Source organism: Monodelphis domestica, chromosome 1 (assembly GCF_027887165.1).
Source record: "Monodelphis domestica isolate mMonDom1 chromosome 1, mMonDom1.pri, whole genome shotgun sequence".
Lineage (NCBI taxonomy): Eukaryota > Metazoa > Chordata > Mammalia > Didelphimorphia > Didelphidae > Monodelphis > Monodelphis domestica.
Window position 1 is genome coordinate 476,714,627 of NC_077227.1, and position 19,243 is coordinate 476,733,869.

The 19,243-nt window shown below is 46.7% G+C and overlaps 1 protein-coding gene across 1 annotated transcript; it reads left to right on the forward strand.

Moving 5' to 3' along the window:
- The first annotated feature begins 1,476 nt into the window (after nucleotides 1–1,476).
- On the forward strand, nucleotides 1,477–18,389 carry MAMDC4 (MAM domain containing 4). Its single transcript, XM_056817205.1, has 28 exons — nucleotides 1,477–1,630; nucleotides 2,237–2,410; nucleotides 2,526–2,651; nucleotides 3,343–3,476; nucleotides 3,619–3,703; nucleotides 3,993–4,124; nucleotides 4,212–4,349; nucleotides 4,579–4,667; nucleotides 4,855–5,025; nucleotides 6,819–6,903; nucleotides 7,094–7,327; nucleotides 7,525–7,668; nucleotides 7,920–8,051; nucleotides 8,294–8,418; nucleotides 11,344–11,455; nucleotides 11,771–11,887; nucleotides 12,076–12,210; nucleotides 12,372–12,508; nucleotides 12,852–13,071; nucleotides 13,212–13,349; nucleotides 13,679–13,797; nucleotides 13,929–14,019; nucleotides 14,410–14,556; nucleotides 15,171–15,311; nucleotides 15,601–15,728; nucleotides 15,838–15,946; nucleotides 16,674–16,849; nucleotides 17,518–18,389. Exons 1-28 carry the CDS (start codon nucleotides 1,477–1,479, stop codon nucleotides 17,554–17,556), a joined length of 3,732 nt encoding a protein of 1,243 aa, XP_056673183.1. The 3' UTR covers nucleotides 17,557–18,389.
- Nucleotides 18,390–19,243: the final 854 nt, after the last annotated feature.

The window sequence follows — 19,243 nt, forward strand, 5'->3', positions numbered from 1 at the left end:
GTGAGCAGGGAGTCCTAGGAAATGCTGCTTCCCTGGGGTCAGCACTCTGAGGCAACAATAAGCTGATAACTGGGGCAAAGTCCCCCAACTTGGGCTTTCCAAGATCTGCCTGCTCTCTGGTCATTACACAGTCTGTTCCTCTGCTTCCCAACTTCTCTCCTCTGCTCTCCTTCTTCCTCTGCCCCCATTCCTCTTCCACAGCACCCCTTCTCTCTACTCTGCCACCCAGCCTCCCCTCAATAATCTCCTCTGCCCCAGAGACTATGTACCTGCTCCTCTTCCTCTTCCTGGCCCCATTTCCAGGTGAGTTGTTTTGGGAAGTCAGACTTTTACTAGAGAATGAAGGGGAGAGATGGAGATGGGGGAGGTGGGTAGGGGTAGGGGTGGGGGCAGATACTTCCAAGAGGAGCTTGCCTGGGTATTTGGGAGTAGTAGGTGTCCCTTGCCTGGGAAGGTGGGAAGGGGAGCTGGAACAAGATCTTTGAAGAGTGCCTGTTATGCCTCCCAGTCAGTAAAATGAACACTTAGCAAAGCTAAAGGGAACTTTGCCTGGCCAGAAGGAGAGGTGTTCCTAAGGCTATCTCACTTCCAAAATGTTTGTGTTACGCTCACCTCCAGAGGAAGTGGGACTATGTTTGAACCTTAAGTGAGTGCCCTGGGGGCAGCTGGGTGGCTCAATGGATTGAGAGCCAGGCCTAGAGATGGGAGGTCCTGGGTTCAAATACGGTCTCTGATACTTCCTAGCTGTGTGACCCTGGGCAAGTCACTTGACCCCCATTGCCTAGCCCTTACCACTCTTCTGCCTTGGAGCCAATACACAGTATTGACTCCAAGATGAAGGCAAGGGTCTTTTGTTTTGTTTTTAAAGAGAGAGAGAGGGTGCCTCCAGTTGAAGGAGATAACTTCCTTTGTTCATCTGCTTTCTTGGGCAGATCCTATCATCAGGTGGTGAGACTCAGACACATAGTAATTTATTGTGGTATTATCAGTGGATAAATTCACATGACTCCCTTCCCTTGACCTTGTAATGTTCATAGACTCTGCCCAGGTTCTCTCCCTACCTGATAGGGGTTTCCAGAAATCTGTACTTCAATCCTTCATTGTAGAAGGTATTCTTAATGCTGTGATCTTGGAGAGGCAGAATTTCTGGGTTCTGATCTCAGGCCTCTCCTGGGTTCAGGAAGATCTCATTCCCTGTACCATGTCTCAATTTCTCCTCTGAAAATAAGCCATTGGTACACCAAACCATTTTTATAAGCTGGAAAAGCCTACCCTTTCAATGGCCCTTTCTTTTTCTCGCTAGTTCTGGGAATTGACCTAGGGGGACCAGGTCTCAAGCTTGGAAGGATATCGTGCTAACGCTCCTTGCAAGAGAGGTCTTCATCTTAGGGCACATATACCACCTACCTCAAAAAGAGTTTCCTCCTCTACCCTGAACCCCAGTTTCAAAGTGGGAACGATAGTGATGGGGGAAAGATGGAAGGGAATCCCGAACCATCATCCAGTGCTCTCTCTCCTTCAGCTCAGTCACATGTCCAGTCTGTACTAGTAAGTCAGTATGTGAACCCTCGGAAGACCACCTGCAATTTTGTGTGTGACTTCTGGGACTGCTTTGATGAAAGCCACTGTGGTGAGATATACTGCCAGTGCCCCTCCCCTGTCACCCCCATTACAGAAAGCTCTAGCCCAAGGCCTTCCAAGCCAAACTCCGTCTTTCTCCCTACCCCTCCCTTCTCCAACCCACACCCTGGCCTCTGCCTCCAGCAGAAGACATGGAATGAAGTAGTACACATAAGAGGATCCCAAAAGGATCACTGGCACCAAGGAAAGGGCAAAGGAGTTGTGTAGCTATAGCTTCCCACCTCCCATTGCAGTCCTGATTAGAAGCAAGGGGAGCGAGATGGGAGGTCCTGGGTTCAAATCTGGATTCAGTCACTTCCTAGCTGTGTGACCCTGGGCAAGTCACTTAACCCTCATTGCCTGGCCCTTACCTCTCTTCTGCCTTGGAATCAATACATAGTATTGATTCCAAGATGGAAGGTAAGGGTTTTTATTTTTTTTTAATAATAATAATAATAAAAAGAAGAAGAAAGGGGGGCATTACTTTCAGCATCCTATTGGGCATCTCTGAGCCTGGCATTGGAGGGAAAGATCTGTCAAGAGTTATAATCTCACTGCCACTCCCTGTCCTAAGGCTGGGCAGTCTGACTTGACATAACTCCCTGGGCATCTCAAGGTTACCATAAAGAGTCTCCTGCCCTGGGTGCCCCTTTTGCCTGTGACTTTGAGGAAGACAGCTGTGGCTGGCAAGACATCAGTACTTCTGGCTACCGCTGGCTCCGGGACCGGGCAGGGTCAGCCTTCAGGAATCCAGAGCCCCACACCGACCACACATTTGGCACTGACCTGGGTGAGATAAAGAGAAGTGTTTCTTCCTCATTCTTGAGATCCTCAACAATCTTCCCTGAGGTTCCCCATCCTCTCCCCTGAGGCCCTCACTCTCCTAAATTTGGTCCTCTACCCAGGCTGGTACATGGCTGTAGGCACTCATCAAGGAAAGGAACCAGCTACAGCTACCTTGCGCTCCCCCGTCCTCCATGAGGCAGCCCCAACCTGTGAAATAAGGCTCTGGTACCATGGAAATATCCAAGGTAGGAGATCACAAGCCCCACCAACCCTTACACTGCCTCTCATCCTCCATCTTCTCTCCTTCGATACCAGCTTTGCTTCCCTCCCCAGAATCCTCTGGGTCTTCCATTCCTTGGTTACTGGCCTCATACCATACTATAACCCAACCCTAGGTTGGAAGAAATGTTCTAAGGAGTGAGAATCCCACTCCAGGAGGAGAGAGCTCTGGAGGTTGGTTGGGAGGTCCAGGTAGAAAGAACTCTTGGGGGAAGAATTCCCCAAAAGGAAGATTAGGAAGACTTGGGTGAGTTGTGTGGAACCCTCAGAAAGAGAACTCATTTTTTCATTAAACACATTTACTGATGTCTACTGAGTGTTGTAAACAGAAATGAATAAATAAGACACAGGTTATGGCCTCAGGAAGCTGACTGTCTAGAAGAATTGGAAGAACACTGATGAAGAAATTTGTTTTGTTTCTCTATGCATATTTGTTATAAAGGTTTTCTTTTTCCTTTTTTTTCTCAGTGGAAGAAGGGGATGAGGAAAAGAGAGAAAATGGATTTTTGTTCATTCAAAAAATTAAAAGGAAAATAAATGGCATTAGATAAGGGAACCTTGTGGTTAGAAAAGGGTATCTTTGAGGAACTTAGAGGAACCTCTGGTCCCCAAGAGAAGTTCAGGAGCCATCCCTAAGACCAGCCTCTGCCTTTGTAGATGTGGCTGATCTTCGAATGGAATTAACACACAACTCAGAGACACTCATATTGTGGCAAAGTATAGGGCAACTGGGAGGAAGCAACTGGCAAGAACTAGTGGTGGCCACAGGCCGGATTCAGGGAGATTTCTGGGTAAGCTATGGCCCAAAAAGAAGGGCCTTAATACAGGGAGGGTATCTGGCAAGGTGGGGGTGACCCTGTAGAGGTACGGGATAATCACACACAGGCCTGTCCAGAACAGGAACTGAGATTCTCCCCTGACCTATCTCCCTAGGTCACTATCTCTGCTACCCGTAATGCCACACATAGGGGAGCCATGGCCCTGGATGATGTGGAATTCTGGAACTGCGGCCTCCCTTGTAAAATCCTCTGTTCTTATCCCCTGCTCCCTAAGTTCTTATCCCAAGGCTCTGGGTTATCCATATCCCTCCATCCCTAAACTAGCAGCTTCCTCCCAGGAAAGGGGTACACCACAAGGGGTGGGATCTCAGCCCTGCCCACCTTCCCACAATGTTACTTTAAAGCCCACATTGAGTCCACAGGGATTCCTGGGCAACCTTCACTCCCTTAAGTGATTTTTTGTGGTCTTTCTCTCTCCTTGCCTCTGGGTCTGGAACAGCAGAACTAACCTTCTCATCCTTGGCTCAGCCCCTCAGAATAGCTGTACCAGATACCAACACCACTGTGACAACTATGCTTGTGTGGAATTGACTGAGCTGTGTGATGGGGAGGACAACTGTGGGGATGCCTCTGATGAGGACAAAGACTCCTGCAGTGAAGGTGACAGTGGGAAGGGGATGGTGTATCATATTAGGGGAAGGACAGTGGATGAGAGGAGAGGAGTGAGCCCTTCTTTCCCATCTGCAGTTGACTATAAAGTGACAGACTTTGAGAATGGGCTAAATCATTGGACAAACACTACAGGATGGGTGATAACTCGAGGTTCTGAAGCCTCTATTGCCTCCGCTGAGCCAGTCCGGGACCACAGCAAGAATAGTGCATCAGGTAAGATTGGGAGCAGAGGATGAAAGCAGTATGTGAAGTGGGAAGCTTGAATCCACATTCCAGGGACTACCTCCATAAAGGGGTACTGAGCCCCAGAAGGGAGTCCTAGCTAGCCTCCAACATATCTCTTCTCCATTTCTAGTCTCCCCAGATCTCCTATGGTTCCATTGCCTCCTAAACCTCATCTTCCTTCTAACTCCCTCTTCACCCCTTCATACTCCTACTCTAGGATCTTTCCTACTCTCCAAGGCTGAGCAAGAAAATCCTGCTATCCTTGTCAGCCCAGAGTTCTATCCTTCAAGTACCAATAACTGTTTGGTAAGTCAGCTAGGGCTATGGAAGCAGCACCCATGTGGCTGGGATATGGTGGGAGAAGGAGGCAGGAATGACTTCTATTCCATTCCAATGCTACCAATCCCAAGTCACCTGGATCCCTTGTCAAGGTCAGGCAGAATAGGGCAAGAACCCTCTCCCTAGCCTGACTTTCATCTTTCCCTCCCCCCAGTTCACATTCTATTACTACTTGCATGGCTCTGAGGATGGAAACCTACAGCTATTCCTGCAGAGCCTGGATCCTGACTCACCTCAGACAGAGCTCATACGGACTCGCCACGGGGAGCTGGGGACTGCCTGGGTTCGGGACAGGGTTGACATTTACAAAAAGCATCCCTTCCGGGTAAATTGGGTCATGGTCTTGGGTAATGTGTAGAAGACAGGTCTAAGGACACAAAGAATTCTGGTCTTAGAACTAGCATCAAATGTCTGCTTCAACAACAAATTCAGTCCAATCGCCCTTCTTCAAGTCTTTATTAAGGTCAGATTTCTGAAGCCCCAACCTATTATGCCTAAGATGTCTGGGGAGCCAGAGATGAGGGTTGGGAATGGTGGTGGTGAGGAACCTGGTGTTCCCTGGAGCAGGTCAGGTTTAGAACATGCAGTTTAGGGAATATGGTCAGATGGGTCACCCAAGTGGGAAGATGATCTAGATTAGCCATGTTGTTCTCTTAAAGGCTGGAAATACAAACAGGCCCTGCTCTCAGAAGATTACTACTCTTATTTTTTAAAACTCTTACCTTCTGCCTTCAAATCAATATTGCCTCTAAGACAGAAGAATGGTAAGGTCTAGGCAATTAGAGTTAAGTGACTCTCCCAGGATCACATTGTTGGAAAGTGTCCAAGACCAGATTTGAACCCAAGTCCTCCTGACTCTAGGCCTGGTTCTCTCTATCCACTGAACCACCTACCTACCCTCAGATTCCTTAGACCCATGGTGGCAAATCTATGGCACGAGAGCCATTGCCCCAGCACAGTGTTCGCCAGAGTTCATTACTAGAAAGCCAGAAGGACACGGGGTGGGGCTGCTCCCCTTCCCCTCTCCACAGGCATCTGAGGACATTTCTCATGTCACCCACCCCCACACCATCACTGCCTTAGACCTTCAGAACAGAATCTCTTTCCTGAGCTCCAATCCCACCTCACCAAGTATCTATAGACATTTTCAACCGTATATCCCATAGACAATCTCAAGCTCAACATAGCCAACATCTCTCCTCTCCCTAATCTCCCACTTCTGTCAAGGGCACCACCATCATTCTCATCCTTAAAATCATCCTCAAGTCTTCAATCTCCCTCTCCATGCCCTCCACCATATCTAATCAATTGTCTAGTCTTGTCCATAGTACCTACACCATATCTGTATCTTTACCCCACTTTCCATTCTCATGACACCTCCCCTAGTCCAGCCCCCCATCACTGCTTGGCTGAGCTATTAAATTACCCTCCTAATTGGTCTCCCTAACCTACTTTTCCTCATGCCAATCCATTCTGCATACAACTGCTGATGTGATATTCCTAAGGCACAGATCCGAGCAAGTCAGTCCCTTTGTGTCAAGTATACACCACAAATTCCGTTGGTTGGCAGTTAAAGCCCTTCACAGTTTGGCTACACCCCACCTGCCCAGACTTATTGCACTTTACTCTGCTTCACACATTCTGTGGTCCTGCCAAACTGACCTACTTGCTGTTCCTCACCCATGGTTTCCTTTCTCCTTTCTCCATACCTTTGTCTAGGCTGGGCCCCATACCTCCAAATCAACCCTTCTTCCCATCCCATCTGTTGCAATCTCTGATTTCCTTCAAAATTCAACTCAAATGCCACCTTGTACCTCTGAGCTTCCAGCTGTCCCCTCCTGTCCCTGGACCTAATATTATCTTGTACTTACCTTGGGCATATTTAGACTTAGATTTTGTTTCCCTCAGCAGAAAGTAAGCCCCTTGAGGGAAGGACTGTTTCATTTTTGTCTTTGTGTTTCCAGCACTTAGCATAGGATCTGACGGCTTAATAAATGCTCATTGATTGATTGGCACTTGAAAAAAGAGATGGTCTTTGGTGGAAACAAAAGAAGTAGCACTATGTGGGAGGGATGTCACCTGGAACTTCAAGCTGAGCTCCCCACCACCTCCCAACAGATCCTCCTGAAGGGACACACTGGACCTGGAGGAGTTGTGGGCCTTGATGATCTGATACTAAACCAGCACTGCAAACTAGCGAACAGTGAGTGATACTCTCACGTCACACCTTGTGCAATCATTCTGTTTCTGCCCTGAGCTCCTTCCCAATCCTTCCCTTCCCTACTTCAGAGAGACCAGCACCAGGAACTGCAGGAGGCTTGGGGCCCAAGGTAGTCACTATTCCCCACTCTGCTTTACTTGGACCTACCACAGATAACCCCTTTTATCCTCAGAGACTGAAGACGCTTCTCCCCCAGAAGCCTCTCCTCTTGGACCCTTGGCTGCCTTGCCCCTGCACCTCCAGCATCTCACCAAAATTGGATCCAGGCTTCAGAGAGACAGTTTCTGTGAACCTGGCCATTTCTCCTGTGGGGATTTTTGCCTCCCTCCAGAGCAGCTATGTGACTTTGTGCCCCAGTGTGAAGGGGGTGTGGATGAACAGAACTGTGGTAAAGAGTGGGTCCTGAGCAAGTAGAGGGAGGACCTGATGGCCCCTCTCTTTAGTTCCAGACTCTCCTTTCCTTGGGATTTCTAACTGGGAGGGAGAATGGTGGTACCTCAGGTCTGATTGGGAAAAGAAGGGATGTGTGTGTATGAGATGGGCAGAGAGAAAGTACTCTGAGTGAGATTAAGACAGGAAGTCACTGGGGGGGTGTAGGCTAAGTAGGTTACTTGGTTCCAGGTGGAACAAACTTTGAGTCAGGCCCTGGGGGCTGGGAGGATGCCAGCGTGGGCCATCTACAGTGGAAGAGGCTCAATGTCCAGGAAAACTCCGACCCCAAGACCGATGCTAAAGGGAATGAAACTGGTGAGTTTCCTTCCCTGTTCTCCCTCAGGAATGGCATCATTTTCCTGATCTATTCTTAAGTACTTGCTGATGTCTTAGCTACCTCCCCCATACTGGGTTTCAGTGAATCCCTATGTTCTTAGAGAACTGTCTGCCTCCTCTAACCTTCTTCTAAACCAGAAGGGATAGAACCCATGAGTTCTCTGAGTTAGGGGGAGGCATTTCTGAACTTGTAGGTACCTACATTAAAAGTGGGCTGTTTCTTTCCTCAGGACACTTTCTGTCGGTGAAGAGAGCATGGGGACAGCTGACAGGGATGGCCCAGGCACGTACCCCTGTTCTAGGCCCATCTGGCCCAAGCTGTACCCTCAAGATGGCCTATTACCTCCAGGGCCAACCTGAAGGTACTTTCCCATCCTTCTTCCCACCTCCAATTTACTTCTAGCCTATACCCTCTACCCAGCCAACCCAGAACATGGTTGTGAACTTTGTGAACTTCCCCATACCTGAATTTCTTTCCCAAGAGCTGTCACCAGTCTTCACTTCTCTCTGCCTCCGGGCACAGACCCTGTTCCAAGCTCTTCAGTTTCTGGATGTTCATTGGAGAAGAGCACCAAAAACAGTTTGAATTTCCCCAAATCCCCAGGATTCCTGGCACTCCGTGTTGTGGAGGATGGAGTCCATGAACTGGCCTGGAAAATTCAAGGAAACAGCAATGATACGTGGAGATGGGTGACAGTGCCACTCGGAGAAAGAGAAAGACCTTTTCAGGTACCCAAAGATGGCCCTAGATGAGGAGCACTGGGTAACAAGAACTAAAGGGCATGAAAAGGTTTAGCTTGGAGGAAGGAAAACTTCATGGATCCCCAAGATAATCTACTTCAGCTCCCTCATTTTGTAGATATGAAAAGTTAGGCTAGGGGCCACTAGGCAGCACAGTAGATAGAGCAACTGGCCTGGAGTTGGGAGGATCTGGATTCAGATCTAGCCTCAGACACTTCCTAGCTGTGTGACCTGGGCAAATCACTTGACCCTGTTTGCCTAGCCTTGGTCCTTCTGTCTTAGAGTTGTTACTAAGACAGAATGTAAGGGTTTCCCAAAAAAGAAAGAAAGACTAAGAGTTTGAGAGGCTTGAGACAGCACCCCAAAGATGGTAAACAAAGGAACCAGAATTCAAACTTGGAGCTTGGAGCTTCAAATGCAAGCTTTGCACTATGCCATGCTGCTGCCTAAGGATCTTTGAGACTCTATAAGATTGTCATGTAGAAGAAATATTAGATTTGGGCTTCTCTCCAAAAGGAAGAGCCAGGGAAGAGGAGTAGAAGGAAGTTGCAGAGGGATAGATTTCCACTCAACACAAGGGAAAACCTAGTCACAAAGAACAAAACTCTAAAAATGGGCCCAGCTACCTTAGTAGGGAGCAAATTGCTTTGCACCAGAAGTCATCAAGTAGAGGCTAGATGACCTCTGAAAATTGTCATGGAGACAAGGCAGGGGACACCAATTTTGAGATGATGTGACATGACCAAAAGGACTCATGTTGATTTGTGTTGCTTGACTAGATGTATTGGTAACAATAGAAGGCTTCTTTTCAGCAGGGATAGAGGGGTGGCTCATGGGCAGGGACAGATATGCAAAAGAAAAGGAGAATAACAAAAACATTTTAACTATGTATAGAAGAAAACAAAAAAGATGAATGAAGGGAACACAAATTTAATGAAATACATTTTTTAAAAGCAAACGATATGAAATAGTTCATAGTTCTTTAGCAATCTTTGTTCTTGTTCTTGGAATATTATATTAATAATAAGTTAACATTTAACTAATGTTAATTAATTAATGTTAATAATTTATATATTAATAATAATATTTATAGAGTGCTTTAATATTTGCAAAGCCATTTGCAAATGCCACACATTATCTCATCTGATCCTCAAACTAATCCTATAAAATAGGTACTGTTATTATTATCATGAAAACTATTATCTTGTTATAGTATGAAGTCAACTAGGCAGTATAGTGGATAAAATGTTGAAATTACAGTCAGGAAGACTTTTTTTTAAATATGACACTGAGAAGATCAGGCACTTACTATATGTATGGCACAAGGCAAGTCATAAACTCTGTCTGCCTCAGTTTCCACATCTTTCAAATAGTGATAATAGTACCTATTACCTAGAGTTGTTGTGGGGATCAAATTATATGACATTTTAAAGTGTTTTTGTATAGTTCCTGGCACACAGAAGGCACTTAATAAATGCTGCTTGTCATCATACCCTTGCCATCCCTATTTTATAGATGAGGAAACTAAGACATGAAAGAACTAAAATGACTTGTCCAGGGCCACACAGCTAGTATGTATCTGAAACAGTATTGGAATTTAAGACTTCATTACTCTTAAGTACAGTGCTTTATTCACTATACCTCCTAGTTGCCACTGTTGGAATATTTATTTGTTTATTGTTTACTTAATAATGAGTTGTTTTTGTTTTTTTTTAAACCCTTACCTTCCATCTTGGAGTCAATACTGTGTATTGGCTCCAAGGCAGAAGAGTGGTAAAGGCTAGGCAATGGGGGTTAAGTGACTTGCCCAGGGTCACACAGTTAGGAAGTATCTGGGGCCAGATTTGAACCTAGGACCTCCTGTCTCTAGGCCTGGCTCTCAATCCACTGAGCTACCCAGCTGCCCCCATGAGTTGTTTTTTTAAAGGAAAGAGGGAGGGAGAGAAGGAGAGAAAGAAAGACAGGAAGGTTGGAAGGAAGAAAGGAAGAAAGTGATAGAGAGAGAGGGAGGGAGGGAGACAAAGACAGAGAGAAAGAAAAAAGAAAGAGAAAGAGAAAAAAGAGAAAGTAGTTAGGAAGGAAGGAACTAACCAACCAACCAACCAAGCAAGCTCATTGAGTTTCTTGAAGAGGGAAGGCTGCTCTAGATACAATGAATCTACACAATAAACCCACATAAATCATAAGCATTTCTATATATTTCCTACAAAACTCATCAGCAGGAGTTAGAAAGAGAAATTCCATTCAAAATCACCTTAGACAAAATAAAATACTTGGGAATCTATCTGCCAAGACAAACACAAGAATTATATGAACACAACTACAAAACACTCCACACAACTAAAACTAGATCTGAGCAATTGGAAAAACATTAACTGCTCCTGGGTAGGATGAGCTAACATAATAAAAATGACCATCCTACCCAAAATAATCTACTTATTCAGTGCCATACCCATCGAATTACCAAAACACTTTTTTTATAGAATTAGAAAAAATTATAACAAAGTTCATCTGGAAGAACAAGAGATCAAGAATATCCAGGGAAATAATGGGGAAAAAATGTGAAGGAAGGTGGCCTTGCAGTATCAGATCTTAAACTGTACTATAAAGCAGCAGTCATCAAAATAATATGGTACTGGCTAAGAGATAGAAGGGTGGATCAATGGAATAGACTTGGGGTAAATGACTTCAGCAAGACAGTAGTCTATGATAAACCCAAAGATTCCAGCTTTGGGGGCAAGAACTCACTATTTGACAGACACAAGGAGTCACTTCTAGGAACATCCCTGAGGTAGGGGTAACTGCTTGAAGTAGGGGTCGAACCCCCTGCCCCAAAGATGATCTCTTCATTTCATTTTTCTCCCTCTTATTTCTATCCCAATCTCCAACATGACCCCCCCAAATTTTCCTCAGCTGGAACTCCTGGGGAAGATGGATTTGAAAGTTCCAGGGACAAAAGGAGTTGGTGTAGATGAAATTACCTTTGTAAATTGTGACCCTACTGTGACTACAGAGAAGGACACAGGTACCCACACTGAATAGCTGTCTAAGCATTCTCCCCTTTCCTTCCCCAACTCAAATTCTCCAACTATTACTCAAGATCTTCCTTTGGAAACTTCCACTTGGGACCCCAACCCTAGAGGGCCTTCCCCTGTAGCTGTCCCTTGATTGGAAGGGACAGGGATGCAAAATGGTGCTTCCCTCTATTTTTACCTGGATGGAAAACTGAAATCAGTGGGGAGTTCCCTTGCCATAAATGTAGTTGGAGGAGATTTGGTGGGTAGGTTTTGCTTCTCCTCACAGCACCCCCCCCTTCTCCCTCTTCCCTCTCTTTGAACAGAACTCTCTTGTAACTTTGAACGAGACTCCTGTGGCTGGTACCCTGAACATAAAACTGACGCCCTGTGGCAAAGGGCTTCACGGCCTGGCCCAGGCTATGACCATACCACCAGCCAAGGTGAGATCAAGATGTTTGGTTCCCCTCTGGCTAGACCTATGCCCTAGGCACTCTGGTCTACCTCTTCAAAGGGAAACCAGCTTAAGCAAGCAGGGGTTGAGGGGAGGGGAACAGGAAGGGCTGGAGTAAAGACCAAAGTAGGAGTCGGGCTGGGGGTTGCCATCCCAGACACTCTTATCTCTCTGAAGGCCACTTTATGTATCTGGACCCTACAATGCCTCCTGCCCGAGGAAGGGGAGCCCGTCTCCTCACAGCCCTCCAGGTTCCTCCGACCCACAATGAGTGTCTCTCTTTCTGGTACCACCTCTATGGGCCCCAGATTGGTGAGTAGCCCTACAAAGAGGAGGGGATTCTCAGGCAAGAGCTGGGTCTCAGCCATCCGTAGGACTGAGAAAGGCACAAAAGCAAGGTAGAGCAGGAACCCTTGTTTAAAGGGTTTATCTACTTCCCAGCTTGGCTAATGGGGTCCTTACCACCTCCCCAGGGACGCTGAGCCTGACGCTAAAACGAGCCGGAGAGCCTGATAGGCACCTCTGGGCACGGACAGGAACTCATGGCAACAAATGGCACCAGGCCTGGGCCACCCTCGCCCACCCACCAGATCCCATCACCAAGTACCAGGTGAGACTCCTGCTGCCCCGGTTACTTCATGGAAAGCTCTCTGCCCCCAGCCCCACAGGAAGCTCAATCCCAGCCAATCAGTCAACAAACAATCATTAATCAGTAGGCACTGTGCTAAGTGTTAATACAAATAAGGCAAAAACAGACTCAAATTCTAATGATGAAAACACTAGAGAGAGACAGGGGGTGCAAGGCACAGGCTTAATGACGAGAGGGACTTGGGCTCCAGACCTGGTGCCCGTCACTGAGATGGAAGCAACCAGGTGGATCCTAAAATTATCCATTGGTACTGCCCTGGCCTGGATAGCCTCAGCCCCAGTAACCGCCATTTTCTGTCCTCCAGCTGGTGTTTGAGGCTCACAGGAATGGGTACCATGGCAACATAGCGGTGGATGACATTACTGTGAGGCCAGGTTCCTGCTGGGCCCCTCGACATTGTTCCTTTGAAAATTCAGCCTGTGGATTCTTATCTAGTGGGCAGGGAACCTGGCAGTGGCAGGGCAATGCCACAGACAGCGTCATAAGGGGTCCACGTGCAGACCACACCACAGAGACCTCTGAAGGTGACTAGGGATCAGGAGGGAAAACTCAGTGGCAGGGGCTGGGGAGAGAATGTGCCCTGGGTCTGAAAGGAGCACGGATATGGGTCAGGCACTGGGATGCCCAGGAGAGGTGCTGATATGGGGCAGGTACTCTTTACCAGGGCACTACATGATGGTGGACACAAGCCCAAGTGCCCTGCCCCAGGGCCAGAGAGCCGTACTGACCTCAGAAGAATACTCACCGCTAGCCCAACCTGGATGCTTCACTTTCTGGTATCATCTGAGCCTCCGGAATCCAGGTGAGTGAGGAGTGGGCACCTCGGAGTATAGAAATCAGGGAGACAGCCTGTACAGGATAGCTTAGAATTATTTCCCTCTCCAACCCCAGATCCCCACTGAGGGAAGAAAACACCCCCTCAGAGAAGTGAAAGAAACCTTTGACCAGGCTAACTCAGAGTTCCCCGAAAAGCCAGAAAGGGTTAAGCAAATTTCTCACTTGGTCCATGCCACGATAAATTCTCTTTGGGAGTCACAGAGCTTGGATAAAGGATTCTACACCCACAGGGGAGGGGTGGATAGTGGGTCCTGCCTTGCCCTGTTCCTCAGCTTCCCACTGGGGCATTACCAGGCACGCTCCATGTCTACGTGGAAGAGGACAAGAGACGCCGGATATTCAGCGTAAGTGCCCACGGTGGTTTCACCTGGCGCTTGGGCAGTGTGGATGTCCAGCCTGAAAAAGCATGGAAGGTGAGCAGGTGGGGCAGGGATGTGGGTGTCCAATATGGGGAGGGGACCAAAGGCTCTTGCTTTTCTTGGACCCATCAGTGTTGAATGTCAGCTAGATCTGATAAGCTGAACCTCTCTGTCCCACTCCCCAGGTGATATTTGAGGCGATTGGTGCTGGGGTAGAACACACATACATTGCTGTGGATGATCTGCACCTGAAGGATGGGCCTTGCCCTCAGCCAGGTAGAAGTCCAAGATACCTGAGGCCTTAGGAAAGAGACTTGGAGTGGAGGAAAGGATTAGGACCATTGAGGGAACAGTCAAAGGGCACAGAGAGCTCCAGGCCAAGATACTCATTCTAGAAGCATACTAGGAGCAATATATTTATATTTTATTTGCATATCATTTATTTGTCAGAATGTACAAGGATCTTTCCTACCCAATTCCTTTCCTGGGAGAGGGCAGGAGACAGGTTATCCCCCAAGCTCCCAGGTCTGAATGTCCTCTAAGAAAGCTCTCACTGCCTTGGCACTTTAGGGATGAGGATGGGGACAATGATGAGATAATAGGGATGGGGATAGAGATGATAGCCAGTGGAGCAGTGATGGTGATAAGAATGGGGGCTGCTTGCAGGATCCTGTGACTTTGAATCAGACATGTGCAGCTGGAGTCACACACCTTGGCCAGGCCTAGGGGGGTATAGCTGGGACTGGAGCAGTGGTGCCACACCCTCCAGGTACCCCCAGCCCCCTGTGGACCACACCCTGGGCACCAACACTGGTGAGTGCTCTGCTTACAAGTGGCAATGAAAGTGAAGATTATATGTCTTTATGTCTAGAGTAGCAGTTGGAGTTGGTAAATTCTTGGTGGCTAGAAGTTTTGCCTGGAGTTCTACTAATTCTGCCCTGTGTCTGGCTCCAGAGAAAGCCAGGATGGACAACCTGTCATTGCAACCCTATCTCTGTCCTTACTCTGAACAGATATAACCTTGCTGCCCTTACCTTCCCCTCCCACATACCCCATCCCTTTCCAAATCTCTGGGGGAGCAGGTACAGACCCTAGGGGAGGAGGGCTGTAGACCTTGGAAATGGACTTTAGACTTGCTTTAAGAGAGGGATGCTGAGGAAGGGAGTTGAGGTATGACTAACTATAATCATTCAGTATAATTGCCACGGGCCAGAGGGTATAGTTTGGTCTAGATCCTACCAGGCTAAGCCACTCCATTAATCTTTGGGATCAGAATCCACCTCCCATCTGGGCGGGGTGCCCTGAGGAAGCTCTGGGACCTGCACCCTGCTGGGTTCTCCCTAGACCTGTGCAGGAGGAGGGGTCACAGAGCCTCCTTTTAGATGCTCCCCCCTCACTGTCTGTCTCTCTCTCTCACTGGTTCCCAGGTCACTTTGCTTTCTTTGACACCAGTGTTCTAGGCCCTGGGGGTCGGGCAGCCTGGCTTCGAAGTGAGCCTCTTCCCCCTACTCCTGTGGGCGGTTCCTGTCTTCAATTCTGGTACCACATGGGCTTTCCTGAGCATTTCTGTAAGTGGAATCTGCATGTGGGACTGCTGGGAAAGGAGGGGATTCAGACAGGAGAAAGGAAAGAAAGGGCAGGGCAGGGCAGGGAAGGGAAGGGAAGGGAAGAACTGATTTCCTGTGGACAGAAACAAAAAAGGTCTTAGTTGTGGGAAAGATCAGGAGGGTCAGTGATCAAGACCCTTAGAGGCTAGCTGAGCCTCTCCCCTGATCAGATAGGGATGCCTTGCCTAAAGGTAGGACACTGGACCTAAACAGGCAGGTCTCCTAACTTCAACCAGTGGTGTCTTGGCAGACAAGGGCGAATTGAAGGTCCTTCTACTTAGCTCCCAGGGCCTGCTAACCTTGTGGGGCACTGGAGCATATCTGCGACACCAGTGGCTTGAAGGCTATGTCCATGTGACAAGTCCAGTGGAGTTTCAGGTAAGGATTGGGGGGATGGGGAGGCCAAGTAGTAGAGCAAAAGTGGAGTATAGTTCAGATCCACATCTCTTCCGTCCACTGTGACCCTTGATTCTTCTAACCTTGGTAGATCGTGTTTGAGGCCACCCTGGGAAGCCAACCTGTCCTGGGCCCTATTGCACTAGATGACATCGTGTATCAGACAGGGCAGAGCTGTGAGCCACTGGTGCCAAACCAAGGTGAGATGCTGTAGGGACCATGAGGGAATAGATCTAAAGAGGCAGGTGGGCTAATGTTCCCAGCCCTTTGGTCATATGTAGCCCTGTGCTTCCCTTTGATGACTGGTCTGGCCCACCAGATCTCTCCATCATTCATATCCCTAAAAGAGCCACACTCACTCAGCTCAGTCTCACATTTCTCTTTTCCTGTTCATGGGAGACCAGCCTCTGGCTTCTTCCGTCTTACCCTAAAACTAGAGCCCTGAGATGAGATGAAAGTGAAGACAAATGATTATCACAATGGAGATCTCACCGGCCAGGAGAAATCTATCCTTCCTCTTCTTTAGGGGTATGGAAGTGTTTCTCTAAAAGGATGTAAATATCTGCACATTTGAAGCATGTTTGAAGACAGAGGTGTTGTGGCACTGACCTGGCTCTCAGCTCTGCAAGCCCTTGCTCTAAGAGGGAGCTATATGAGACAGCTCAGGCCAAGCAGGGTCTTTAGGAAGGAATTTTAGAACAGTATAATTTTTGGCGTTTATCTCCAACAATGGGCTCAGTATTGTTTGAAGACCAGTGACTGGTATCCTGAGATCCTGGCAGACTGAGCTGGGGTGGGACTCTGTGGCAAGGAGGGTTCCAGCAGGACAAATGTAGGCTCTGGAAATAGTCAAAAGCCTCAAAATTCAGCACTCCTACATTTAGCTTCTCATGATCATGGAAGCTCCATACTCTTCTCCACTCACAGAAGAATCTTCAAAACCTTTGACAATACCTGTGGTGATGATCACCTTTTTGGTTGCTCTGATCCTGGGGTTGCTTGCTTTTGGTGTTTGGCATCGACTGAAGAAGGGAGGCTACCCTTTCAAGAGGGAGAAAGAGAACAACACTGCCTCTGGCTTTGATAATGTTGTTTTCAACTCGGTAAGTCTCCTACTTGGGAAGTGTATTTATGAAGGTAGGAAGAGGGGCTGGGGACCAAGGACAGTTGCTCCCTCTCCTTCCTTTTGAGGGAAAGCCTGCCCCCCTAATCTTCTCATTAACTTTGGCTAAACCGTTTGTTTGAGCTTTGGCTTCCCAAACTTGTAAAATAGGAGGCCTAGAAGGAATGGAAAGTATCCAAAACAGTTGTCTGACCAGTGACATCAGAGAAAAATCGTTGATTGAAGTCACTAGACTTGGATTCAAATCCTACCAGTAACCTCAAACAAATAATTTACTTTCCCTGAAGCTATGTCCTTATCTTTCAATGAAGGAGTTGAATCAGATGGCCTCTAAGACCTCTTTCAATTCTAGATCTCTGATCCTGACTTGGAAGATGTTTGACTGAACAAGATTAAAGTTGGGTGAATAAAGTGTGAACACTTTTTTGATATTGCTATGTGAACATCTCTTTGCCAAGATGGATAGTATTCAAGTGGAAAGTCAGTGGAAGATCCAATATTTAGCTCTTAAAGAAATGATTTCCACAGCTGAAGAAAGACCATGGGTTTTGTCCAGGAATGTATGGTAGACCTATTGTGGTATCTGTCACACAAAGCTCTGTGCTAATCATGCGACTTGTTAAAATAATTCAGCACTCTCCATTTCAGGATCATGTCACCTTGCCTTCAATAACAAGTGACCAGTAAGCCACCCAAGATGAAACTCAAGACCTTTTGTCTAGTCTCCTGTTGGAGATATTCTGAGATGGAAAGCAGATCACTTGCAATTTGTGCAAAGACTTCAACTTCAGGTATAGGAGAGAGCCCCTGGTGGGGTATGGCCTCTTTCAAGAGAGGCATGCCAGAGATGCCCAGGCCAACAGAAGGGCAGCTGTGCCATGGCTGCAAGGGAAATATTTAATGCAAAAGTTAAATTTTTGAAATTCCTTTCTGTTGACAACTATTTTCTATACAAGGTAGCTTCTCTTTTGGTTTTGAAATGAGATTTGACCAAATGAGATGGACCTTCTTGTTCTTTGAATAAATACATTTTGTGGTGTTGACTTCTTTAATTTTGCAGAAATTCATCTTTAATCAGTGAGAATGTCACAGGAAATTTGGTGAAAGATGGTTTATATTAATACTTTCCAATTGGCAAATTAAAAACATATATTTTTTTTATCACACTATGGATATTTAGGCAGAAGACCAATCAGCAATTCTATCTTGGCTTGAATATTATAAGACATTCAATGTTTGTCTTGGTGGCCCTATTTTATATGTCTATTGGCAGGCTGTGAAATGATTCTGAAGGTAGAACTGTTCATTATGTATATGCTAGGAAGCTGAATTTGCAAACTTGCCAAGAGGCAAATGGAGATCCTATTAAAAAGGATTGGGAAAAGGTTCTCTGGTAATAGACCAAAATAAAATCATACAAGACAGGGAATAACTGACTCAGCAAGAGTATAAGACTAAAGGGATGTGTCAGGTTAGTAAGCATTTTTGTTCAAACAAAAATAAAAATAAACATAATGCAAAGGTGCAATAAGATTGTAAGTCAACTCTTTCCCCCCCATCCATCTAGATCAGGCCTCAAAGAAGCTGCAAAAATTACAAGGAAAGGGGGGCAGCTGGGTAGCTCAGTGGATTGAGAGTCAGGCCTAGAGACGGGAGGTCCTGGGTTCAAATGTGGCCTCAGACACTTCCCAGCTGTGTGACCCTGGGCAAGTCACTTAACCCCTTGCCTAGCCCTTACCATTCTTCTGCCTTGGAGCCAATACACAGTATTGACTCCAAAATGGATGGTAAGGGTTTCATTAAAAAAAAATTACAAGGAAAGGGAGAGCAAGAAAAAAGCTCAGCATAGAGTACTGACTCAATGAAGAAAGGCAAAAATTCAGCTTAGAGAAAATAAAGGTGAGGAACAATATCCTGCCTTCAAACACCTCAAGAATTCTTGCTTTCAGCAGAAGCCGCCAGCAGCTTTCCTCCGGTTCACAAAGGATAGAGATATGGTACATAAGGACTCCAAGAGGCATCATCTACACACATTGAGAAAGAAAAATCCCCCAAACATCATTTTGGAACTTCAGTAAGAGGGAGGAAAAAAGACAGTAAGAGGTCAGCAATATGGGTAGGAGTTAAAACATCTTCTGGAACTCTTCCCTGCCATTGAATGCCAGTCCAATTAAGCTCACCAGTGCTTTAAGATGCCTCAGGAACTTGAGTCTTCTAACAAGGATAATCCTTCTAACTTAAGGATAATCCTAACATGACCACCTCTTTATTATTGGTAAATGATATTTGAGGCCTCTTTTGCTTCTGATGTCCTTGGTTGGCCCTTAATCTTAAAGATACTCCACCTTTTGGGGAAGAGGTACAATGACCACAA